At 44.6% G+C, this 27,162-nt stretch overlaps 1 protein-coding gene across 1 annotated transcript in view; it reads left to right on the top strand.

Annotated features, from left to right (window-relative positions):
- LOC138645811 (oocyte zinc finger protein XlCOF7.1-like) overlaps positions 1 to 20,715 on the top strand; it is a 32,136-nt gene extending 11,421 nt beyond the window's left edge. Inside the window, exons 2-3 of the mRNA XM_069735327.1 lie at positions 2,548 to 2,656; positions 18,326 to 20,715. Coding sequence (XP_069591428.1) covers positions 2,596 to 2,656; positions 18,326 to 19,722 — 1,458 coding nt within the window. The 5' untranslated portion in view covers positions 2,548 to 2,595 and the 3' untranslated portion in view covers positions 19,723 to 20,715. The remainder of the gene's footprint in view (positions 1 to 2,547; positions 2,657 to 18,325) is intronic.
- Positions 20,716 to 27,162: the final 6,447 nt, after the last annotated feature.

Raw genomic sequence — 27,162 nt, 5'->3', positions numbered from 1 at the left:
GTCCAAATCACCGCTGTATGAAAATAGAAGACCCGTGGAAGCGCAGCTGCGCGAAACGGCCGTCATCTTGTGGAAGCCCGTGTTTCCCTGCCTGTCCTGCATTTGACATGATGTCAGAATAAAGTTTGGATTTTATTTGGATGGTGAGTGCCCGCATTTCTTCTATTTTCATGCAGCGGAGTTCCTTACAATGCTCTGCTGGAATTTTAGACCATTATTCTTTGGCAAACTGCTCCAGGTCCCTGATATTGGAAGGGTGCCTTCTCCAAACTGCCATTTTTAGATCTCTCCACAGGTGTTCTATGGAATTCAGGTCTGGACTCATCGCTGGCCACCTTAGAAGTCTCCAGTGCTTTCTCTCAAACCATTTTCTAGTGCTTTTTGAAGTGTGTTTTGGGTCATTGTCCTGCTGGAAGACCCATGACCTCTGAGGGAGACCCAGCTGGGCCCTACATTATGCTGCAAAATTTGTTGGTAGTCTTCAGACTTAATAATGCCATGCACACGGTCAAGCAGTCCAGTGCCAGAGGCAGCAAAGCAACCCCAAAACATCAGGGAACCTCTGCCATGTTTGACTGTAAGGACCGTGTTCTTTTCTTTGAATGCCTCTTTTTTCTCCTGTAAACTCTTTGTTGATGCCTTTGCACAAAAAGCTCTACTTTTGTCTCATCTGACCAGAGAAAATTCTTCCAAAACGTTTTAGGCTTTTTCAGGTAAGTTTTGGCAAACTCCAGCCTGGCTTTTTTTATGTCTCGGGGTAAGAAGTGGGGTCTTCCTGGGTCTCCTACCATACAGTCCCTTTTCATTCAGACGCCGACGGATAGTACGGGTTGACACTGTTGTACCCTCAGACTGCAGGGCATCTTGAACTTGTTTGGATGTTAGTCGAGGTTCTTTATCCAACATCCACACAATCTTGCGTTGAAATCTCTTGTCAGTTTTTCTTTTCCGTCCACATCTAGGGAGGTTAGCCACAGTGCCATGGGTTTTAAACTTCTTGATGACACTTTGCACGGTAGACACAGGAACATTCAGGTCTTTGGAGATGGATTTGCAGCCTTGAGATTGCTCATGCTTCCTCACAATTTGGTTTCTCAAGTCCTCAGACAGTTCTTTGGTCTTCTTTCTGTTCTCCATGCTCAATGTGGTACACACAAAAACACAGGACAGAGGTTGAGTTAACTTTAATCCATGTCAACTGGCTGCAAGTGTGATTTAGTTATTGCCAACACCTGTTAGGTGCCACAGGTAAGTTACAGGTGCTGTTAATTACACAAATTAGAGAAGCATCACATGATTTTTCGAACAGTGCCAATACTTTTGTCCACCTCCTTTTTTATGTTTGGTGTGGAATTATATCCAATTTGGCTTTAGGACAATTCTTTTTGTGTTTTTTCATTTAAGACAAATTAAATGAAGATAATACCAAATAATTTGTGTTTGCAATCATTTTCAGGAACAAAATGAGTATTATCTGACAGAATTGCAGTGGTGTCAATACTTTTGGCCATGACTGTATAACCTCATAAAGGGACAGTGGTCAGAATTGTAAAAAATGGCCTGGTCATTAACGTGCAAACCACCCTTGGGGGTAAAGGGGTGAAACTCACCTGAAGGGTTAATAAACTACCTGACAGCAGTTTTCAATATGTCGGGGGGGGTTATGTTTTCAAAATGGTATCACTTCTGAGTTTTTTTCCAATATATAGGACCCCCAAAGTCACTTCCAATCTGGACAGGTCCTGCAAAAAAATAAATTTTGTTTATTTCCATGAAAAAAATGATAAATTACTGCTACATCTTTAAACCTCCTAAAAGGCTAACAAAATAAAATAACATTTTATAAATGGTGCTGATGTAAAGCAGACATGAGGGAAATGTTATTTATTAATGTTTTTCTGTGGCATGACAATCTGGATTAAAGGGATAATCATTCAAAGTATGAAAATTGCAATTTTTTTTACATTTTTTTTTTTTTTTAGAAATAAACACAAGACATATCAACCTAAATTTATCATTATTATAAATTATAATGTGCCACGAAAAAACATTCTCAAAATCTGTGGGATTTCTTGAATCATTCCAGAGTTATTACCACATAAAGTGACATTGGTCAGAATTCAAACATTTGGCCCAGTCACTAAGGGGTTAATGAAGGAAATGACTTTGCCATAATGCAAATACTTACAGTAACGCCGGCTTCTGTCACTACACGCCGCCGTACTGTCTGCAAGCAGCGCCAGTTAGGCCGAGATGTCCGCATTAGTGATGAGCGAGTATACTCGTTGCTTGGGTTTTCCTGAGCACGCTCGGGTGGTCTCCGAGTATTTGTAAGTGCTCGGAGATTTAGTTTTCCTAGCCGCAGCTGCATGATTTCCGACTTTTGGCTTGATTACATGTGGGGATTCTCTAGCAACCAGGCGCTCATCACTAGTCAGCATCTTTTGGGGCTCAGGTGCCCCATGAGCTTGTAGTTAAATCCTCCATCTAGAACATTCCATGTGAGTTTTCCTTCTGTTTGTGACTTCTACATTATTACTTTCACAGCTTTGACATCCAGGCAAATATCTGAAGAATATTGATGTTGAGGCCATAATGGAGAAAGGAGAAAATGATGTGCGGGAGGATGAGTGGTGCAAAGAGGACGTTCCTACAGGTAACTGCCCTAGTGAGGAGTCACCATTAAATAAAGCAGAGAATAGTCACATTCTCGTCATTCACCAGACTGGAAAATTGAAGTTTTGTTATATGTTTTCTCAGTTTTTTGGCCATAGATTTCCCCATTCAGCTAAAATACAGATTATATAGGGCTGACAATGTAATGGTGCAATATGTAATAAGACCGATTGTGCATCTATAATATAGATTTAAGAATAGACTGGGATGATAGATCATCAGACGCGTGACAAACCTCACTGGCAAAGTATCTAGTTTAGTGTTTTACATCATATCCATCAGAGTTCTGGTTTCAGGATTAATATATAACCTAAGTAACCTATTTGATATACTGCACTAGCTGGAGATTAAAAAAAACTGTTTTATGACAATTGTCTCATAGTCACAGCCATTAATAGATTATAAGAGAAAGCAGGGAATTGCCTGGTCTTATCCAGCTTTATATTTGCTCCATGGCCTTGACTTCCTAATACCCCACCTAGTAGTACTGACATCTGGGCATTTCTCTAGACACAAGTAACACAATATGAGCAAGTCCTGCACTCTGTCACATGGAAGATGTGTAGTGTTCACTGAAGAGTAGATATGACTAGCTGAAGAGCCCGGCGTTGCCCGAGCACAGTAACTAACTGTGGTTACTTATAACAAATTACAATGATTATATTGCACATAAAAACATTTCACATCATATACTCAACACTACAGATTTGCAACACAAATTAACTAAACGATTACCTATTGATAGTATTTTATTTTCAACTCATTCAAGAGCCTTTTGGATAAACAACATTTTTGGTTTTTCCTTCCGGTGCAAAGATTAACAGATTTTTGGCAATTCCAACTCTTGAACAGGCCACGTAAAGTTGACCGTGAGAAAAGCCTGAGATTGCAAATTGATCCCTACTACTTTGAAGGACTGTCCCTGAGCCTTGTTAATGGACATTGCAAATGCCAGTCCAACTGGAAACTGGAGGTGTTTAAAAACAAAAGTCAAATCAGATGGAATGAGAGGAATTCTTGGAATGAAAAGGTCCTCTCCTCTGGCACATTCTGTTGCTGAGCTGTGTATTTAATTTTGTCCTGTGTGATACTGATGCTGTCTGCTGAGCCGTGTATCTAATCCTATCGGGTCATTCCACGTCAAGTGAACCAATGATTTTTCCCCCTATATTTTTAATTCTTTGAGATTTTGTTATTTGGTAATAGCGTGTCAGAGAATGCAAAATGTGAAGAAAAAAAATTCTAGACATTATTATTTTTTTTTTTATTGATTTTCAAAGTTCGGAAAAAGTGCTAATTTTGGTGTTGCCTGCCGTTACATTTCTCCTCATAACTCAAACTAGAAAATAGATAGCGAAACAAATTAATCACCATTCTACTCAGAACTGTACAGCCTTTCACCAGATATGTCACAAGTTTATCTTTGATAATATTTTACCAATGCGAATTCAAACGCAAAACCTTAAAACGCATTTCCGAAAAAAAAGCTTAATTTAAAAATTTCAAAAACTGCACATGTGCCTGCTATGCTCCTGGTCACATCTGTACCAAAATACAAGCTGGGATCGTGATGGGTCATATTTTAAAAAATAAAACTATTACAGTGTCAGTTCAAAAATCTTAAATTCAGATCTGTTCAGCCTGTGGTCTAAAAGGGTGGGGTCTATATTTCCCAAATAATCCATGATTTTTAGATATTACTGTATTATTTTATTATGTTACAGCTTAGAAGCATAACTGGTTATGTGACCTGTGAATATGATTGGCTCTGGTGGCGGCTACTGGACTCTCCAAAGATTGTGTAAATGAAGAAGTAGAAGTGACTTTTTTGCACCTTCTGGTCCAGCGCCATCCTTTGTGTATCCAAGATAGCCAGACATTTTAAAAGTGAACAAAAATCAGACATTGACTCAGGTGGAGCCGAGCACCGTTACAGGCCGTACATACTCTGAAACAAAAGGAAATGGCCATTGCTCGTAAGCGCTTATGGACAAGATTACATTTCACCCACTAGAAGGGACACATCTATATTTATCGTCTAAGGGGTACTTCCGTCTGTTTGTCTCTGTCTTTCTGTCTGCCAATCAGCGACGGGCACAGTCCGGCCGCGAATTCGCCCCTTCCTACTCTGTCAGTGCGCCCTCCAGTCAGCGCTCACAAAGGGTCAATGGCTGCATTACACAACGTTACGCCGCGGTGTAACGCAGTCCGTTAACACTGCTATTAACCCTGTGTGACCAACTTTTTACTATTGATGCTGCCTATGCAGCATCAATAGTAAAAAGATCTAATGTTAAAAATAATAAAATGATTATATTCTCACCTTCCGTCGCCTTTCCCGCTGCTCCTCGCGACGCTCTGGTCCATGCATTGCGGTCTCGCGAGATGATGATGTAGCGGTCTCGCGAGACCGCTATGTCATCATCTCACCAGACCGCAATGCATTCTTGAGACCGGAGTGTCACAATGAGCATCGGTAAACGCCTGGGCTGGATCCGGGGGCCGACGGAAGGTGAGTATATAACTTTTTTATTTTAATTATTTATTTTTTATTTTTGACAGGGATATGGTGCCCACATGGCTATATACTACGTGGGATGTGATGGATACTGCATGGGCTGTGTTATATATTACGTTGCTGTGGTATATATTACGTGGCTGGGCAATATACTACATCGCTGTGCTCTTTACTACTTGGCCTGTGTTATATACTGCATGGACTGTGCTATATACTACGTGGCTGTGCTATATACTACGTGGCTGTGCTATATACTACGTGGCTGTGCTATATACTACGTGGCTGTGCTATATACTACGTGGCTGTGCTATATACTACGTGGCTGTGCTATATACTACGTGGCTGTGCTATATACTACGTGGCTGTGCTATATACTACGTGGCTGTGCTATATACTACGTGGCTGTGCTATATACTACGTGGCTTCGCTATATACTATGTGGCTGTGCAATATATTATGTGCCTGTGCAATATATTACGTGGCTGGGCAATATACGGCGTGGGCCGTGTTATATACGGCGTGGGCCGTGTTATATACTGCGTGGGCCGTGTTATATACTGCGTGGGCCGTGTTATATACTGCGTGGGCCGTGTTATATACTGCGTGGGCCGTGTTATATACTGCGTGGGCCGTGTTATATACTGCGTGGGCCGTGTTATATACTGCGTGGGCCGTGTTATATACTGAGTGGGCCGTGTTATATACTGAGTGGGCCGTGTTCTATAGTGCGTGGGCCGTGTTATATACTATGTGGGCTGTATGCTACTTGGCTGTGCTATATTTCCCTGCTGTATCTGTGCATCATGAATCGTGGTATGTGTTAAAGAAGGGGGCCCACTGAGATTCTTTCGCCCAGGGCCCTCAAAAACCTGTAGCAGGCCCTGGCTTCACTGATAGTTCGCAGCCGGGCGTGACCAGTCAGCGACAGGCGCAGTCCGGTCGCAAATTGGCGCGGAATTTGAACCACGCTTCGCTAATTGGTCGCACGCGGCCGGCCGAATCCTGTGTATAAATTGCATTATTCTGATAACTTCATAAATAAACTACCGTATATACTCGAGTATAAGCCGACCCCCCCCCTAATTTTGCCACAAAAAATGGGAAAACTTATTGACTCGAGTATAAGCCTAGGGTAGGAAATGCAGCAGCTACCGGTGAATTTCAAATATAAAAATAGATGCTCCATACCGTTCATTATTGCCCCATAAGATGCTCCATATAAAGCTGTGCCACATATAATGCTCCATACAGTTCATTATGGCCCCATAAGATGCTCCATATAAAACTGTGCCACATATAATGCTCCATACATTTCATTATTGCCCCATAGATGCTCCATATAAAGCTGTGCCATATATAATGCTCCATACCGTTGATTATTGCCCCATAGATGATTCATATATAGCTGTGCCATATAGAATGCTCTGCACCGTTCATTATGGCTCCATATAAAGCTGTGCCATATAGAATGCTCTGCACCGTTCATTATTGCCCCATAGATGCTCCATATAAAGCTGTGCCACATATAATGCTCCATACCGTTGATTATTGCCCCATAGATGATTCATATATAGCTGTGCCATATAGAATGCTCTGCACCATTCATTATGGCCCCATAGATGCTCCATATAAAGCTGTGCCATACAGAATGCTCTGCACCGTTCATTATTGCCCCATAGATGCTCCATATAAAGCTGTGCCACATATAATGCTCCATACCGTTGATTATTGCCCCATAGATGATGCATATATAGCTGTGCCATATAGAATGCTCTGCACCGTTCATTATGGCCCCATAGATGCTCCATATAAAGCTGTGCCATACAGAATGCTCTGCACCGTTCATTATTGCCCCATAGATGCTCCATATAAAGTTGTGCCATAAAGATTGCTCTGCACCGTTCATTATGGCCCCATAGATGCTTCATATAAAGCTGTGCCATATAGAATGCTCTGCACCGTTCATTATGGCCCCATAGATGCTCCATACAAAACTGCCATATAGAATGCTCTGCTCCGTTCATTATGGCCCCATAGATGCTCCATATAAAGCTGTGCCATATATAATGCTGCTGCTGCAATAAAAAAAAAATGACATACTTCACCTCTCTTGCTGCCCGCAGCTCCTCAGCGTCCCGTCTTGGCGTCTCTCCGCACTGACTGTTCAGGCAGAGGGCGGTGTGCACACTAGTATGTCATCGCGCCCTCTGACCTGAACAGTCAGAGCAAGAGGACGGGAAGACGGAGCGGCACCCGGCGTGTGGAACGTGGACAGGTAAATATATATTACTCACCTGCTCCCGGCTTCCCTGGCTCCTTATCCCAGACAGATGGTCTCCGGGTGCCGCAGCCTCTTCCTCTGTCAGCAGTCACCGTTACCGCTCATTAGAGAAATGAATATGCGGCTCCACCACTATGGGAGTGGAGTCCATATTCATAACTTTAATGAGCGGTCCCATGTGACCGCTGAACAGGGGAAGAGCTGCGGCACCCGAAGACCATGGGACAGGCAGGGGGAGCGCCAGAAGCCCCGGAAGCAGGTGAGTATATGACAGACTTCTCTCCCCCTCACCCGCCGACCGTGACTCGAGTATAAGCCGAGAGGGGCACTTTCAGCCAAAAAATTTGGGCTGAAAATCTCGGCTTATACTCGAGTATATACGGTACATACATATTCTAGAATACCCGATGCGTTAGAATCGGGCCACCATCTAGTTGATGATAAAAGGCCAGTTTAAAAACGTACTATTAATTGTTTGATTAGTTCATATTTTATAGAACGAGGATTTAACTACTGTACTATTCTTCTTAAACACTTCATAAATGACATGTTTAGTGATATAGTAGAAAATAATTTACATGTATAAATAGGTGCAAAACCGCAGAAGAAAAAAAAATATTGGTTATTTTAATCTTGTTTTTAACATATAATTAGGATGAGACTGAATATCGAAAATCACACTTGAGGATATGATCGCCTTTTTTCTTTTGGTTTGTTCAATGCATTCAGGTTAAAAATGCTGAGCAAGTTGTGTTATGATGATTTAAGATGTATTTATTCTGGCACTTCGGTATTTGTTTTTTTGTGTTTCTATATTGTTATATATAAATGTTGAATTCAATAAGTTGTAATTTGAAAAGAAAAAAGCAAGAAACTCACACAAACATAAAATCAGATGATTCAAGGCTTAAAAAAATAAAATAAAAATTTGATAGGTCCCAAGTTGAATCCCTGTATAAATATAAACAAGAACACAAGTAACACACAGGCATTTTTTCACAAATTTAAAACATACCTTTTTTTCACAATTGCGCTTCAAAATTTTGAATTTGATTTCTCCAAAACAAAATATATAGAAACATTGTCTTGTGACATATCAAATGAAAGCCGGTACCATTCTGAGAAAAATGATGCCTCTCCCACCTCTTTATCTTAATTCTACCCCGAGATATGATAAAAAATGTAAAGCCATACCAGGCCAAAATTTGCGCTTTTTCAAAACTTCATTAGTTAATTTTTTACAGACTACTAAAGAAAAAAATTCCAAACTTTTTAAATTTGTAATGAACTAAAGTTGTACTAAATAAAAAAAAAAAAACTAGGGTCATAATAACGGATCGGTCATTTTCATAAATCGGCGACTTTTAGGCAAAGTCGAGTTTCATGAAACCCGAACCGATCCTACAGTGGGATCGGCCATGCGGTACACGATCAGAGCGCCAAAGTCGCGTTTCATATGACGCTGTCACCGCCGTTTTTCATCCAATGAAGGAGGACGCAGAGTGTGGGCTGCGTGATGACATAGGTCTCGGTCCCCGCCATCTTTGAGAAGGGCATGGCAGTGATTGGCTTGCTGTCTGTGGCGTCACAGGGGGTATAAAGGGGCGTGCACGCCGACCGCCATCTTACTTCTGCCGATCTGAGCATAGGGAGAGGTGTTGCTGCAGTTAGTCAGAAGCAGGGACAGAGTTAGGGAGGAAATATAAACCCCCAAACCGCTTGTGCTGGAGTGATTTTTCACTGTCCCACACCACCTTTTTGTGCAGGGACAGTGGAGGTCGTATTTTAGTGCAGCAGCTGCATATCTGTGTGCACGGTGCTGTGCAAACCAACTGCTTTTTTTAATGCAAAATTCCTGTTGCTCCTTTCTGCACAGTTACCTATCTTGTTTATTTGTCCACATTTTTGTGTTAAGCAGTCCTTTTTATTGCTACCATACTTGTCCTGAGCTCATTGTAGGGAGCTTGTTATTTTTTTTTTAAGTAATAATTCCAACCACTTTCTGGCACGTTCATAGTGTTGTGTTATACCACTGGGCCAGAGTTGTGGTTCTGTGTCCCCCCCCCAAAAAAAAAGGGAGATTAAAATTCGCACACAGTGTATATTCTGCTGTACTGCCAGTGTGTCGTATATATCAGGCAGCCACTTTCTGCCACGTTCATAGTTTACTGTTATACCACTGGGCCAGAGTTGTGCTTCTGTGTCTCCCCCCCAAAAAAGGGAGATTAAAATTCGCACACAGTGTATATTCTGCTGTACTGCTAGTGTGTCGTATATATCAGGCAGCCATTTTCTGCCACGTTCATAGTTTACTGTTATACCACTGGGCCAGAGTTGTGGTTCTGTGTCTCCCCCCCCAAAAATGAGGAAGTCTGGTGGAAGAGGCCGTGGGCGGGGGTTGTCAGCTGGTACTGATGGTGGTGCTGCATCTGGTGGTAGTGGCAAAAGCACAGTAGCACCTAAGGCTGGAGGTGTTGAGCCTGCGTCATCGTCTGGCTACAAAGGCCTCGAAGGCTCCCTTACCTGGGAGTAGGAAAACAGCTTTTAAAGCCAGAGCAGCAGGAAAAAGTTTTGGCTTTCATTGCTGACTCAGCCTCTAGCTCTTTGGCCTCCTCTTCCCAAAGTTCAAAATGTCACAGCAGCCAGTCGTCAGTGGATGCTCCCGGTCAGGAACAAGACGTTTCCTTGTTTCCTTCTCCCAAACCAAAAGTGAAGGATGCGTCAGGCGACACAACAGGTTACTCCATGGAGCTCTTTACACATACCGTGCCTGGGTTAGAAAGGGAAATTGTACCCTGCCCATTGCAAGAAGAATCGGACATGGAGTGCACTGATGCACAGCCACAGCTAGATTATGATGCTGTTCCATCGAGTCAGATCACTACATTGCCCTCGCAGTTTGCTGAGCCAGAATCTGACCCTGATGAGACTATGGTGCCCTGTCCTAAACGCTATAGCGCCTTACACGGTGACACTGAGGAAGGTGCACAGGACATTGAGGAGGAGGAGGTGATAGTTGACCCAGATTGGCAGCCATTGGGGGAGGAGGATGGCGCTGCCACTAGCTCAGAAGCGGAGGAGGGTTATCCACAGCAGCACCAATCTACATCGCAACAGCTGTCATCTGGCAGGCGCGTATCAGGCAAAAAACGTTTGACAAAACCAGTTTTAGGACAGCGTGGCCATCCTGTGAAAGTTGCACAGCGTGCAATGCCTGAAAAGGAATTCCATAGTAGGAAGAGTGCAGTGTGGCATTTTTTTGACCAAGATCCCAATGATCAGTCAAAAGTGATCTGTAAAAAATGCTCAAAGACCTTTAGCAGAGGGAAGATTCTTAACAATTTAAATACAACGTGCATGCGTAGACATTTAAACAGCATGCACTTGCAAGCCTGGACTAACTACCTAACGTCCCGTACCGTTGGTGCACCAGGTCTGAATGAAGGTAGTCAGCACTGCAACATTGCTTCCCTCACTGTAAGCCCACCGGTTAGGACACCAGCAGCAAATGTGGAGGGATCGTCGCTAGGCCAAAGCAGTCAGGGAGTCAGAAGGTTATTGGTAGGAAGCACTGTATGTAGGCCAACATCACCAACTCACTCTCAATCTGCCATGTCCACAACCACCGCTAGTTCCACCATAGGCAGCTCTCCAATCCAGCTCACCCTAGAAGAGACTCTTGTTAGGAAACGAAAGTACTCATCCTTTCATCCGCGTACAAAGGGTTTGAACGCCCACATTGCCAGACTTAACTCGTTAGACATGATGCCCTACCGGTTGGTTGAAAGCGAAGCTTTCAAAGCCCTGATGGCCTACGCAGTACCACGCTATGACCTACCCAGTCGCCACTTCTTTGCGAGAAAAGCCATCCCAGCCCTCCACCAGCATGTCAAAGACCGCATTGTCCATGCACTGAGGCAGTCTGTCAGTGGGAAGGTGCACCTCACAACAGATGCATGGACCAGTAGGCATGGCCAGGGACGTTACGTGTCCATCACGGCGCACTGGGTTAATGTCGTGGATGCAGGGTCCACAGGGGACAGCAATAGTGGGACAGTTCTGCCTAGCCCACGATCTAGGAAACAGTTGGCTGTAGACGTTCGCCACCCCACCTCCTCCTCCTCCAGAAGCGAAAGCTCATCCACAGAGCGCTGTCGCACGACCACTCCATCCGCATCTGCCAGTGTTGCACACGAGGTGTCCCATTACGGAACAGCTAGTGGGAAGCGTCACCAGGCCGTGTTTGAAATGAAGTGTTTGGGCGACATCAGACACACCGCGGAAGTTCTGGCCGAGTTCTTGCAGCAAGAAACTGTCATGGCTGGGCAGTGTACATCTTGAGGCAGGCAAGGTAGTCGGTGATAATGGAAGGAATTTTATGGCTGCCATAGCCCTTTCACAACTCAAACACATACCTTGCCTGGCTCACACTTTGAACCTGGTGGTGCAGTGCTTTCTTAAAAATTATCCAGAGTTACCAGCCCTGCTCCTGAAGGTGCGAAGACTTTGCTCGCACATCCGCCGGTCACCCGTACTCTCCAGCCGTATGCTGAACCATCAGCGATCGCTCAATCTTCCACAGCACCACCTAATTATCGACTTTGCAACAAGGTGGAACTCCACATTGCACATGGTTCAGAGGCTGTGTGAACAGAGGCGTGCTGTCATGTATTTATGGGAGGATACGCATACACGGGCAGGCAGTTGGATGGCAGACATGGAGTTGTCTGGTGTGCAGTGGTCCAAGCTACAAGACCTCTGTCAAGTCCTTCAGTGTTTTGAGGAATGCACACGGCTGGCAATTGCAGACGACGCCATCATAAGCATGAGCATCCCACTTATGCGTCTGCTGATGCAAAGTTTGACGCACATCAAGGAGCTGGCGTCTGCAGCCGAGGAGGAGGGAATCCTTGATGACAGTCAGCCATTGTCTGGTCAGGGAACTGTCCAGGACGAGGTGGCGGTCGAAGAGGATGAGGAGGAGGATGATGGGGATGACTATGTATGGGAGGAGGATGCTTCTCAGGGGCCACTTGAAACTGGTGGCGTTGCAAGGTCAGGTACAGGTTTCTTGCGGGACACTTGTGATGTGGATTTCCAAGAAAGTGCTCCTCAACCTAGCAGGACCAGTGAATTGACACCAGGAACATTGGCCCACATGGCTGAGTATGCCTTGCGTATTCTAAAAAGGGACCCCCGCATTGTCAAAATGATGACCGATGACGATTACTTGTTGGCCTGCCTCCTGGATCCACGCTATAAAGGGAAAATGCAAAACATCATGCCACATGAGAACCTTGAGCAAATATTGGCTACCAAACAAGCAACTCTTGTAGACCGTTTGGTTGAGGCATTCCCAGCACACAGAGGTTGTGATGGTCCTCACTTGCCGTAGGGGGCAACATGGCAGAGGTGCTAGAGGTGCAGAAATCCGAAGTGGCGTTGGACAGAGGGGTTTTCTGACAAGGTTGTGGAGTGATTTTTCAATGACCGCTGACACAACAGGGACTGCTGCATCTATTAAAAGTGACAGGAGACAGCATTTGTCCAGTATGGTTACAAACTATTTTTCATCCCTTATCGATGTTCCCCCTCACAGGTCATTCCCCTTTGATTACTGGGCATCTAAACTAGACACCTGGCCCAAATTGGCAGAATATGCATTACAGGAGCTCGCTTGCCCTGCTGCCAGTGTGCTTTCAGAAAGAGTCTTCAGTGCTGCTGGTTCAATACTGACCGAAAAAAGGACACGTCTGGCTACCCAAAATGTAGATGATCTAACCTTCATTAAAATGAACCAATCATGGATTGCCAATTCTTTTGCCCCACCTTCCCCTGCTGACACGTAGCTTGGGTGATAAATGACTCGCTTTTGCCCTCCTCTTACTGACTTTGCCAATTCCTCCATTTGCAGCTGCTGAATGTCCACCATAGGCCATTTTTATACCTCCCTAAATGGGCTGACTCCCCCCACAGGACCGTGGTCACCACTTGGCGCAGGCACCCGTTCCAAGTGCCGTTTGCTTGGACAGGTGGGTGCGCCCACTCTACCTCTACTAAACAAAGCTGAGTTTCAATCTACAGGCTTTCGGCCTTTATCAACAATATGAAACTGCATTTGGCCTGGTTCTTGGTTTGGGCCTAGTGACGTCTGCTGCTGCCTCTTGGTTTCCTCAAAGAAACAAAGCTGAGTTTCAATCTACAGGCTTTCAGCCTGTATTTAGAATTTGAAACTGTATTTGCCCTACTGGTTTAGTTGGGCCCTACTAACAGTGTCTGCTGCTGCTTGTTGTTGTCCTCCACTGAACAAAGCAATGCTGCCTGTTTACTCCTGTTACCAATTTTTTTCTGCTTTTAGCAGGTGGGGGGGGGGCATACTCGTTGGCGACGTCACTGTCACAGGGCCCGTCATAGTACGCAAAAGTGTCACTGCCGGTGGGAGGCGCCCCCGCCGTCAAACACAACGCCGTACTTTGAGGGGCCCTGTGTCAGTGCCAATGCGAACGAGTGGGTTCCCCCTGCTTGCTCTGGATCACAGCCACAGCACTTGCAAAGTTGAAATACTTACCTCTCCCTGCTCCACCGCCGTGACGTATTCCACAATTCCTGGGCCCAATAAAAAATTGAGCCAGCTCCCTCCCTCCCCCCCCCCCCCCCCCACAACTTTAACCATATGACCCCCAATTTTTAATACCTAACTATTATTATAAGGTTAATTAGGATTTACAAGATTAAGTAACAAGAATTGATGATTTTGACATTAAAATGGGCTCTGTAGGTGTTTTTCTGTCCTCCACTCACTGCCGACTTTTATTCCCCACTGACTTGCATTGGGTTTCGTGTTTCAGTCGCATCCCCCCCCCCCCCCCCCCCCCCCCGACTTTTCGCAATGATCGGCCGATTTCACCCGACCCGACTTTTGACAAAATCGGGTTTCGCGAAACCCGACTCGATCCTGAAAAAGTAAAAGTCGCTCAAGCCTAAAAATAACCTGTAGACGTCAGGTAAAAAAAATAAATTAATATTTGGATCACTTGATATGGAATTACCCTATCCTGTGTGATACTGGGCTGTGTATCTAATCCTATCCTGTGTGATACTGGGCTGTATATCTAATCCTATCCTGTGTGATACCGTCTGCTGAGCAGTGTATCTAATCCTATCCTGTGTGATACTGGGCTGTGTATCTAATCCTCTCCTGTGTGATACCGTCTGCCAAGCTGTGTATCTAATCCTATCCTGTGTGATCCTGTCTGCTGAGCTGTCTATCTAATCCTATCCTGTGTGATACTGTCTGCTGAGCCGTGTATCTAATCCTATCCTGTGTGATACTGGGCTGTGTATCTAATCCTCTCCTGTGTGATACCGTCTGCCGAGCTGTGTATCTAATCCTATCCTGTGTGATACTGTCTGCTGAGCCGTGTATCTAATCATATCCTGTGTGATACTGGGCCCCGCCTGCAGTCTGTGTCAGAGGGTGGTCTGTGTCAGCACGGTAATAAATTATGCTATTTCCAGCTTTACAGAAGGACGATAACACCATAGAAATGATAAGAATAATAGGCCTCAGTTACCACAACTGTCCACAAGGAAAACTGTTCCTCATAGCAACCAATCACAGCTCAGCTTCTTATAAACAGCTCTGGTGAAATGAAAGCTGCTTAGTGATTAGTTGCTATGTGGAGTGGGTGTGGCTGATAAACACAAACACACATGCTTAGTGATTGGTTGCCCACACACACGCACTCATTAGATAGATGGATATAGATTTCCACAGCACACACCACAGGATGCAATATGGAAACCAATTTTGCTTTATTATTCTAAAACAGTCCAGACCACAGACATAGACATGTAATTATAGATGTTAGTACAGACATTACTTGTACCTGAGTCTGCTGACCGCACTGTCTCTGAAATCCACCATAGCCATGACGGTTCGGCCAATCATTCATCTATTATCTATGGGGAGAGAGAACAAAGCTGCTCCCATATCATGAATCAGTGCTTGTTACAGGTCATTACCTGCCTGTGTAAATGAACCCCTAAAGATAACCTGTCCGCTTCAAAAATGCAATTTACCTGCAGGTATATTGGTAATCTGTAAGTAAATAGTATTTAAAGCGCGTTGGGCTGTTTTACTGGGAGAGCGGCTACCAGGAGAAATGGAAATATGTTCCTTGCAGCTACTCGCTTAACCCCTTACTGACATTGAGTGTAATGGTCTGCCGATGTCAGTATCCCTCCCTTTGATGTTGGCTCCGGCGGTGAGCCCCACATCTTTCCCGGGACATGTCGGCTGTTTTGAACAGCTGACGTGTGCCCGCAATATCCGCGTGTTTCACCTGCTTCTATTAACTAGTTAAATGCCTCTATCAAACTCTTGACAGCGGCATTTAAATGGCGCTTCCTACACTCGTGCCAGAACTACGCACACCGGTAACCCCCGTCACGTGATCGGGGGTTACCGGTTCATCAGCATGACAACCAGAGGTCTCCTGGAGACTTCTTTGGTTGTCAGTGCCGGATTGCTGTGAGCGCCATAACAAGTCAGTAATTCAGCTACATAGAGGCAAACTGATCATCGCCTCTATGTAGCTTGAGTCGATCGGGTTGTTTCAGCTTCTAGCCTCCCATGGAGACTATTGAAGCATGCCAAAAGTAAAAAGAAAAATGTTTTAAAAAATATGAAATATTTAAAAAAAAAAAGTTCAAACCCCCCCCCTCCTTTCGCCCCATTCAATATAAAACAAAAAAAATCAAACCTACACATATTTGGTATCGCCGAATTCAGAATCGCCCGATCTATTAATAATAAAAAAAAAAAGAATTAACCTGATCGCTAAATGGCGTAGCGAGAAAAAAAATCTAAATGCCAGAATTACGTTTTTTGGTCACCACGACATTGCATTAAAATGCAATAGCGGGCAATCAAAAGAACGTATCGGCACCAAAATGGTATCATTAAAAATGTCAGCTTGGCATGCAAAAAATAAGCCCTCCCCCGACCCAAGATCACGAAAAATGGAGACGCTGCGGGTATAGGAAAATGGCGCATTTTTTTTAAACAAAGTTTGGATTTTTTTTTTCCACCACTTAAATTCTAAAGAACCTAGACATGTTTGGTGTCTGTGAACTCGTAATGACCTGGAGAATCATAATGGCAGGTCAGTTTTAGCATTTAGTGAACCTAGTAAAAAAACCAAACAAAAAACAAGTGTGGGATTGCACTTCTTTGCAATTTCACCGCACTTGCAATTTTTTCCCCATTTTCTAGTACACGACATGGTAAAACCAATCGTGTCGTTCAAAAGTAAAACTCGTCCTGCAAAAAACAAGCACTCACATGGCCATATTAACGGAAAAATAAAAAAAGTCATAGCTCTAGTAAGAAGGGGAGCGAAAAATGAAAGCGCAAAACCGAAAAAAGCTCTGGGGGTTAAGGGGTTAAAGTCATTGAGGTGGTGCACGGAGCTCTAACAGAGAGGTGACTGCTACTGCCCACTACTTCTGAAGAATAAAATCGAGTGGCTGCAAGGCAAATATAATTTCATCAGTAAGCAGTGATTGATGGTATAGGAAGGTGATTGGGGCTTATTAGCTTTCATTTCGATGAAAGAATGATGATTTGTTTCCTTATCTCATGACTTTTTTATTATTGCAGAACATCCTCAATTTATACAAAGGGGATGATGTGCTGTCAACAACGATCATTTTTAGGGTATGTGCACACGTCAGGATTTCTTGCAGAAATTTCCTGAAGAAAACCGGAAATTTTCTGCAAGAAATCCGCATTTTTTTCTTTGCGTTTTTTTCCCGTTTTTTTTTTTTAGCATTTTGCAAGCGAAATAAGCTTGCAGAATGCTAAAGTTTTCCAAGCGATCTGTAGCATCGCTTGGAAAACTGACTGACAGGTTGGTCACACTTGTCAAACATAGTGTTTGACAAGTGGGACCAACTTTTACTATAGATGCTGCATAAGCAGCATCTATAGTAAAAGAATGTTTAAAAATAATAAAATTTTAAAAATTGTTTATACTTACCTGCAGACAGCCGATCTCCTCAGCGGCGTCCATTCCTATAGATGGTGTGTGTGTGTGCAGGACCTTCGATGACGTCGCGGTCACATGAGCGGTCACGCGACCAATCACAAGACAGCGACGTCATCGCAGGTCCTTCACACAGAGCATCTATAGGAACGGAAGCGGCAGCGTGCACCGCTGAGAGGCGGGAAGACTCCGGGGCCATCAGAGGGTGAGTATATGACTATTTTTTATTTTAATTCTTTTTTTTTTACCAATTATATGGTGCCCAGTCCGTGGAGGAGAGTCTCCTCTCCTCCACCCTGGGTACCAACCGCACATAATCTGCTTACTTCCCGCATGGGGTGCACAGCACCACGCGGAAAGTAAGCAGATCAATGCATTCCTAGGTGTGCGGAATCCCCGCAATTCCGCAAATTTAATGAACATGTTGCTTTTTTTTCCGCAATGCGATTTTTTTCGCGGAAAAAAAAGCAACATTTGCACAAGAAATGTTTTTATAGCGAAAAAACGTGAAAAATACTGAATGTGTGCACATGGCCTTACTCTCATATAAAATATGCGACCAATGACAAATGTTTTATTTGATGTTTGCACTGGCCAATGATTGAGAATGAACATTCTTTGTCAAAACATCACATCTTGTAAATTACACCTTTAGTCCGTTAATAATAGAACTTTGCTACACACTTTGCAATTTCTATGTATTTTTTTATTTTTACTTGTCTTAATGTTTTTTTATATTTAGATAAATATAAGTATTAAGGTTATTTGACTCAAAAATCATATCAGTTATATTCTTAACAGATGGTTGTACCAGCAGCTCCAAAATCCAAAAAAGCATTGCACAAGACCCATATGAAGAACATGCCAACATCTCAGACATGGATCCTTTTAAAGTACACTGTCCTAACTCATCACAGACTGTTAAACAAAATAAAAGTCACGGAAGAAGTTTGAAAAATAAAAAAGCTCCCACAAAGAAGCCATTTTTATGTTCAGAATGTGGGAAATGTTTTACAAAGAAATCAGCTCTTAAACATAAGAGAATTCACACAGGCGAGAAGCCATTTTCATGTTCAGAATGTGGGAAATGTTTTACAGAGAAATCAGCTCTTGTTGCACATGAGAGAATTCACACAGGCGAGAAGCCATTTTCCTGTTCAGAATGTGGGAAATGTTTTACAGGGAAATCAGCTCTTATTACACATGAGAGAATGCACACAGGAGAGAAGCCATTTTCATGCTCAGAATGTGGAAAATGTTTTATTACAAAATATATTCTTGTCGCACATGAGAGAATTCACACAGGAGAGAAGCCATTTTCCTGTTCAGAATGTGGGAAATGTTTTACAGAGAAATCAGCTCTTCTTAGACATGAGAGAATTCACACAGGAGAGAAGCCATTCTCTTGTTTGGAATGTGGGAAATGTTTTACAGATAAATCACATTTTGTTAGACATGAGAGAATTCACACAGGCGAGAAGCCATTTTCATGCTCAGAATGTGGAAAATGTTTTACAGAGAAATTATCTCTTCTTAGACATGAGAGAATTCACACAGGCGAGAAGCCATTTTCATGTTCAGAATGTGGAAAATTATTTACAGAGAAATCAGCTCTTGTTGCACATGAGAGAATTCACACAGGAGAGAAGCCATTTTCATGTTCAGAATGTGGAAAATGTTTTACAGATAAATCAGCTCTTGTTGCGCATGAGAAAATTCACACAGGAGAGAAGCCATTTTCATGCTCAGAATGTGGAAAATGTTTTACATCGAAATCAGCTCTTCTTAGACATGAGAGAATTCACACAGGCGAGAAGCCATTTTCATGCTCAGAATGTGGAAAATGTTTTCCAGAGATATCATCTCTTCATAGACATGAGAGAATTCACACAGGCGAGAAGCCATTTTCATGCTCAGAATGTGGAAAATGTTTTACACTGAAATCATCTCTTCTTAGACATGAGAGAATTCACACAGGAGAGAAGCCATTTTCTTGTTTGGCATGTGGGAAATGTTTTACAGAGATATCATCTCTTCTTAGACATGAGAGAATTCACACAGGCGAGAAGCCATTTTCATGTTCAGAATGTGGGAAATGTTTTCCAAAGATATCATCTCTTCTTAGACATGAGAGAATTCACACAGGCGAGAAGCCATTTTCATGCTCAGAATGTAGAAAATGTTTTACAGAGAAATAAGCTCTTGTTACACATGAGAGAATGCACACAGGAGAGAAGCCATTTTCATGCTCAGAATGTGGAAAATGTTTTACACTGAAATCATCTCTTCTTAGACATGAGAGAATTCACACAGGAGAGAAGCCATTTTCTTGTTTGGAATGTGGGAAATGTTTTCCAGAGATATCATCTCTTCTTAGACATGAGAGAATTCACACAGGCGAGAAGCCATTTTCATGTTCAGAATGTGGAAAATGTTTTACACTGAAATCATCTCTTCTTAGACATGAGAGAATTCACACAGGAGAGAAGCCATTTTCTTGTTTGGAATGTGGGAAATGTTTTCCAGAGATATCATCTCTTCTTAGACATGAGAGAATTCACACAGGAGAGTAGCCATTTTCATGTCCTGAATGTGGAATATTTTTTTTATCTAAATCTCAACTTCTTAGACATCAGAGAACTTACATTGGGAAGAATGCATTGTAATTCTTTAGTGACCAAACCTAATTTTTGAAATTTGTAGTAATAATGATGGATTGTTTCGGGGCCGTGGCTCTGTACATTATTTTGCATCATACCTGACATCTGAGGCTCTGGTAAGCTTGTAAACTTCATCATCCTGGGGTGGATTTAGCCTGGCTCAGTTGGGCAGGGAACTGCAAAACAACCACACAGAATACAGCTCTGGAGGTGTCAACGGCCATCTTGGGTCCACACTCTAAGGTACAGAGCGAGCAGTGAAAGTGCTCACAGCCTACTGTGGGATATGAACTTTTTCAGATACAGCCTGGGAGCTGTGGTGCAGAGCCCTGAATAAGGGACCCACAGCCAGCGTTTCTCTGCTGGAGACAGGCGCTAAGGAGGGATCTTGATTCATTGAGGAGATTCTCTCACCCTCCTCCCAGAGATTAGTTCACTGGCAGTGGAAAACTTTGATTGTGACTCTCAGCAGGCACAGAGGTAAGCTGCTTTAAAGGTACCTTCACACTAAGCGACTTTGCAGCGAGAACGACGATCTGTAACGTTGCAGCGTCCTGGATAGCGATCTCGTTGTGTTTGACACGCAGCAGCGATCTTGATCCCGCTGTGATATCGCTGGTCGGAGCTAGAAGTCCAGAACTTTATTTCGTCGCTGATCACCCGCTGTCATCGTTGGATCGGTGTGTGTGACGCCGATCCAGCGATGTGTTCACTTGTAACCAGGGTAAATATCGGGTTACTAAGCGCAGGGCCGTGCTTAGTAACCCGATATTTACCCTGGTTACCATTGTAAAAGTTAAAAAAAATTTACGCGCTGCTGCCGAGAGCTTCCTGCACTGACTGTGTAAGCGCCGGCCGTAAAGCAGAACACAGCGTTGATGTCACCGCTGTGCTCTGCTTTACTGCCGGCGCTGACACATTCAGTGCAGGAAGCTCTCGGCAGCAGCGTCTAACCTTGTGGACGCCGGGAGACGTGACAGACATCAGAATGTGAGTATGTAGTGTTTTTTTTTTTTTACTTTTACAATGGTAACCAGGGAAAATATCGGGTTACTAAGCGCAGCCCTGCACTTAGTAACCCGATGTTTACCCGGGTGCTGCAGGGGACTTCGGCATCGTTGAAGACCGTTTCAACGATGCCGAAGTCATTCCCCTGATCGTTGGTCGCTGGAGAGAGCTGTCTGTGTGACAGCTCCCCAGCGACCACACAACGACTGACCAACGATCACGGCCAAGTCGTATCGCTGGTCGTGATCGTTGGTAAGTCATTTAGTGTAACGGTACCTTAAGAGCCCTGTGATAAGGAACTGATAGCAAGCCTTATAACTCTCTAACAAACAATAGACACAGGCTGAGTGTCACAGGACCCACAGTTCATAAACAAACACAGGAATTGCACATAAATGGACCAGGCTGTTAACAAGGAATATAAAATACCCCAAACAGTGAGCAAAGTCCTATATTGCCTAAGGCCGCTTTCACACTTAGTCTTTTTGTTTCAGTCAAAATCCGTCGTTTTGTGAAAAAACAGATCCAGCTAATTTGCCCGCTGGATCCGTCTTTTTCTCATAGACTTCTATTAGCGACGAATTACGACGGATGGCCTCACGTTTCATCTGTCGTGCACTATATCCGTCGGAATTTATCCGTCGTCTGGAGAAGACGGACAAAGTAACGTTTTTTGTCTGCGTCGAAACGTCGGACCGCGACGGATCCAGTGCCGTACGTCGTTGGCTAGAATGGAAGCCTATGGGCGCAGGATCCGTCGCTGTCCGTGAAATGACGGAATCCAGTGACTGATTCCGTTTTTTTTTTACACTGAGCATGCTCCATATCTGTATTTAGTAGCCAATTGTCCAGACAGCCCCAAATCTAAACCTGCCATGTGGCTTCATTTCCTCAATGTGCCAGCAGGAAGTATACAAGCAAGAAGCCATCCAGCCAGCAAGAGGGCTGCCAGCCAGAGGACTGCCAGGCAACGGATCTGTTGAAGAAACGGATGCAACGGATCTGGTTTTTCGACAGATCCGCTATACGGATCTGTCTAAAAAAACAGATCCGTTTCCGTTTTTCACTATTTTTGACGGCTCCGTCGCTACGGCAGATTTTGACTAACGCAAGAAGACTGAAGTGTGAAAGAGGCCTAAGCCATTAACTGAACTCACTTCATTAAAAGACTGCTCACACCCCCTACAAAATGAGTCCTGGGAAGAGTTCAAATGTGGCAGAAAAGCTTAAAAAATATGCCAGGCCTGAACAAGCTGACTCCCCCATGCCTCAAGGGCTAACAGCTAAAAATACAGAGCAGAGCAGATCTCAAATAAGCGAGAACGAGGGGAATGAAAATCAAGAGGATATGACTCTGAAGAAAGTAACTGAACAGCTTCTACACGCTATCTCTAGCTGTAAAACATCCCTATCAGGGAAGATTGAGGAGGTACATTCTGAAGTGGGGCTTCTCCGGCAAGATATGCAGGCCCTGAGAGGCTGTATAACAGAGGCCGAAAATAGGTTGTGGAGCTTGGAGGACAGGGTGGATTGGCCACTAAACTAACAAAAGTGTCGGGATTAGTGATGAGGGAATATACTCGTTGCTCACAGCTGCACCACATTTTCAGTTATCGCCACTCCACGCACCCTAGATGTTCTTAGATAGCAGAGCTCTAATGATGGGACAACCCAATATCACATACAGAAAAACATTCAGCGAGGTTGGACATGACTCCCCTATTTTTGTGCGATTTCTGAGAAGTTGCCAAAATTGACAATTCCACTTTACAAGAAAAGATGATTCACAAAAAAAGTGTACAGCTCATGAAACATTGTGATTAGTGATGAGCAAGTATACTCGTTGCTCGGGTGATCTCCGAATATTTGTTATTGGTCGGAGATTTAGTTTTCATCGCCGCAGCTGAATGATTTACATCTGTTAGCCAGCTTGATTACATGTGGCGATTCCCTAGCAACCAGGCAACCCCCACATGTACTCAGCCTGGCTAGTAGCTGTAAATCATTCAGCTGCGGCGATGAAAACTAAATCTCAGAACCAGAGGCGTAGCTAGCGTTTTGGCTCAGGTGGGGGCGAAACTGCTGAGTGGGCCCCTAACCAGGTAACCTTGATTACAGCTGGGTGACGCACCCTAAGGCTGCCGTCACACTAGCAGTATTTGGTCAGTATTTTACATCAGTATTTGGAAGCCAAAACCAGGAGTGGAACAATTAGAGGAAAAGTATAATAGAAACATATGCACCACTTCTGCATTTATCACCCACTCCTGGTTTTGGCTTACAAATACTGATGTAAAATACTGACCACTAATAGCGGAGGAGAACCTCAACAGATGACCGCGCTGTTACTGAAAATAATCTCTATAGAAAGACCAATATTGATATTACCGCCATATGGTCAGTGGTAGATACCAGCCCTGCAGAACATATGAGCGATCACAGCACAGTTACAGATAATGACTTACCGCTGATGTTCTTTCTGATGGAGTCGTTCATTTTTCCCGTCTTTTCCATCTGGCCCAGACCGACATGACAACTTCTTCCAGCCAGGACTCGGCTGCAGAGATTACAACAAAGACACATTTCACTTCTCATATTCCAGCCCCATCACCATCTATTCCCAACCTGCACAAACCCCTCATCCTGCTGATACCCCAATACAGAGCCGCTGCTGCCCTATGTGTCCCTTTTACTGCACCTGATACCCGGATGCTGAGCCTCTGCTGCTGTATGTGACCCTATTACTGCACCTGATACCCCAATACTGAGCCGCTGCTGCCGTATGTGACCCCATTACTGCACCTGATACCCCAATACTGAGCCGCTGCTGCCGTATGTGTCACTATTACTGCACCTGATACCCGGATGCTGAGCCTCTGCTGCCGTATGTGACCCTTTTACTGCACCTGCTGTGTGGTTCTTTGTACCCTCTAAATTCTAAAGCAACCCTTTATAATTTAGTAATGCTGGGTGCAAGTGCCCTAGAAAACAGCGCACACATTTTGCCCCCTAAAAAGTAATATTGTCCTGTGTGCCCCTTTGACAGTCACAATAACCTGAGTTCCCCTATAACAATAAGTGCCCACTTTACATTTAAGAATGTCCTGCGTCTCCCCCTGTACAGCTCCACTATACACAGTAGGATGCTTTCTTATACACAGTATAATGCCCCCTCACTGTATAGTATCACCCACACAGTATACTGACCCCTTAACTGTTTAATGGCTCCAACACAGTACGATGGCCCCCTCACTGTAATCTCCACACTGAATGATGGCCCCCCTTGATAGCCTCCATATAGCATAATACACCAGATAGTCCTCAATATAGTATAATGCACTCCCCATAGGCAGACTCTATAGTAGACTGCACTCCCCATAGGCAAAATGACTTTTCATTATACTCACCAACTGCGCTCATCAAGGCATAGCTGGTCTTGACTTAAGATTGCCATCCTCCGTTACTGCTTCATCTGGATGACACATCCTACATCATCCACACAGTGTCACCCATCGCGCTCCTGTGCAGGTGCACTTTTCTCTGGGCTGCTGAGTGCAGAGCTAAGTACTGTAATGCGTATGCACTGGGAAAGGCCAAAGGGCGCTGATAACCTGGAAATAAAGCTGGCGCATGCGCACTACAATACTGTACTCTGAATTCAGCAGGGCAAAGAGAAGTGCGCCTGCACAGGAGTGCGATAGAGGACACTGAATGCATGATGTAGGACGCATCTTCCACACGAAGCGGGACATCGATCACAAGAAGAGGGACGGTGATGGATCAAGAATAGTGACGCCCAGACCGCGATGTCTGTGAGTATAATAAAAGCTCTTTTTTGTGCCTTGCATAGAGGATTGGGGACATTTAGAGCATTCTAGAACACTATGTGAGGGCGTACAGATGCTGGCCAGACCTTATATGGGGACAGCCTCCCTTTAATCTGTAAGACCTGTAGCCACCGTCTTTTAGCCACATGTAAAAGCATGCTTCAAGATTCCAGCCGCTTGCAAAGTTAAGAAAATAATAATTGTCCTTCTCGTTAGCTAATCAGCAGCGTCTATGGTCCCGGCTCATTGCCTCCTGTGACCCCACAATTGCCATCCTCCTGCCTTTACTGACGTGGCTGACATTTCCTATGTCATCCAGTCTGTTGTGCTGCGCAGCTCCTGTTCCCTCCTGTGCAGGTGCGAGAGACGGACAGACAGTGGATAACATAGGAGACGTCAGCCATGTCAATCAAGGCAGGAGAGACGGTGAATCAGGCCCATAGTGAGCAACTGTTGACTACGCAACCCCTATATCCAGGGGGCTGGCTCAGCCCCCCTTTCTCTTAACTAGTGCTCTCTGTTATCAGCTTCTCATTTCCTGCCATATTGGTCATTTAGATACTTCAGATTACAGAGTATATAGTTTTACAAGGGTACATACATCCCCTAAAATATAAAATTTATTAAAGATACTTTCCAGGTCACCACCTGACAGCACCATGGAGGACGTCCTTCTTATCCGCAGTGGGACAGGAAACACGAGAGTTTAAAAGGACCCTCCCCCTTCCACCCTTCAGTGTTTTTCCTGTCCCACTGTGGATAGGAACGACGAGAGACTCACTGTCCCTACAGAGCGTGCGGATCGGGGGGGCTCAGCCTCTTCCTTCCCACAGGTTAATCTCTGTATTGCCGACACCCAAGTAATCGGGTCCCTCAGCGACACCAGTGCAGCGCTGCTCCTGGTGAGGAGGTCGCTTCCCCCTGGGGGGGGATGGGCACTCGACCTCAGATGACTACCCAGCGTACCTGCACGTGGTCTCTGCAAGGGTGATCACTTCGCAGACGTTCCGGTGCGGGGAGAGGCAGGTACGGCAGAGCGCTGAAGAGAATGCTGAACTCCTAGTGTTCCTCGGCGGTAAACGGGCAATGAACTTCCGGTTCACTGCTGCCGCGTCACTTCCGGGTCACGGCGGCAGCAAGGGGGCGGTCATCCTCGTTGCTCCTGTGGGAGTACTGGGGACACAAGCAAAAGGATTTAAGGTACGTGTGGGTTAGGTAGCGTGCACTAGACACCGCAGTAGTTAGGTGATGGAACCAAGTGCTATACCGGCTGTCAGCGTGGAGGTCCCGGGGAAGCAGGATTCCCTGACACATGTGAGTCCCCACTAAAATGTGCGCTCCCTATAGCCTCATTAAAGGTACTATTAGTGGTCCCTTTATCTATTCCAGGGGCGTCCTTCATCTGGGGATAAGAAGACGGGCAGGACTAAGATGTCCAATATGTGCCACAAAGCTTAATGCATCATGGCAGAAGTCTCTTTGCGAGTCCTGCACCGCTCGTATTGTAGGAGAGGAACAGGCCTCCCTAATAACAAGCATGAGAGCTATGGTTAGAGAAGAAGTGCAGGCTTCAATATCTAACATATCTGCCTCCCAGCCGATCCAGTCTGAGTTCCATGATGCTCCCAGGTCTAGGAAAAGGCAGAGAGAGTCAGATTCGTCATCTGAGGACAGTCCATCCGAATCTGAAATGGAGGAAGAGGAGGAAGTATGTAGAGACCCTCCTCATAAGGGGAAAAATTATCTATTCTCTTCCAACGATATCGACGAGCTGCTGGGTGCGGTCAGGCAAACTATGCAGGTTGAGGAACCTTCGACCTCTCTCTCCGTCCAAGATGAGATGTTCGGGGGGCTGCGTTCGCAGACTTGAAAGGTCTTTCCGGTTAATGCCCACATATGGTGAGTCCGAGTTCAGTCTCGGCTTTGCTCAGAGTTTGCAGCTACTGACCCCTTTCTTCACCTCTTCCCGCAGCTCAATGATTTTGGAAGAGTGGGAGGAGGCAGAGAAGAGAATATCGAGACTTTAGACTCCGTCATCCTTTTGACCATGAGGAGGTCAAAGGCTGGGAAGATATACCAAAAATCGACATCCCACTAGCGAAGGTGTCTAAGAGAACTGCCATACCATTCGAGGACTCCTCGA

Source organism: Ranitomeya imitator, chromosome 7 (genome assembly GCF_032444005.1).
Source record: "Ranitomeya imitator isolate aRanImi1 chromosome 7, aRanImi1.pri, whole genome shotgun sequence".
Classification (NCBI taxonomy): domain Eukaryota; kingdom Metazoa; phylum Chordata; class Amphibia; order Anura; family Dendrobatidae; genus Ranitomeya; species Ranitomeya imitator.
This window is presented reverse-complemented; position numbering and strand designations above follow the sequence as displayed.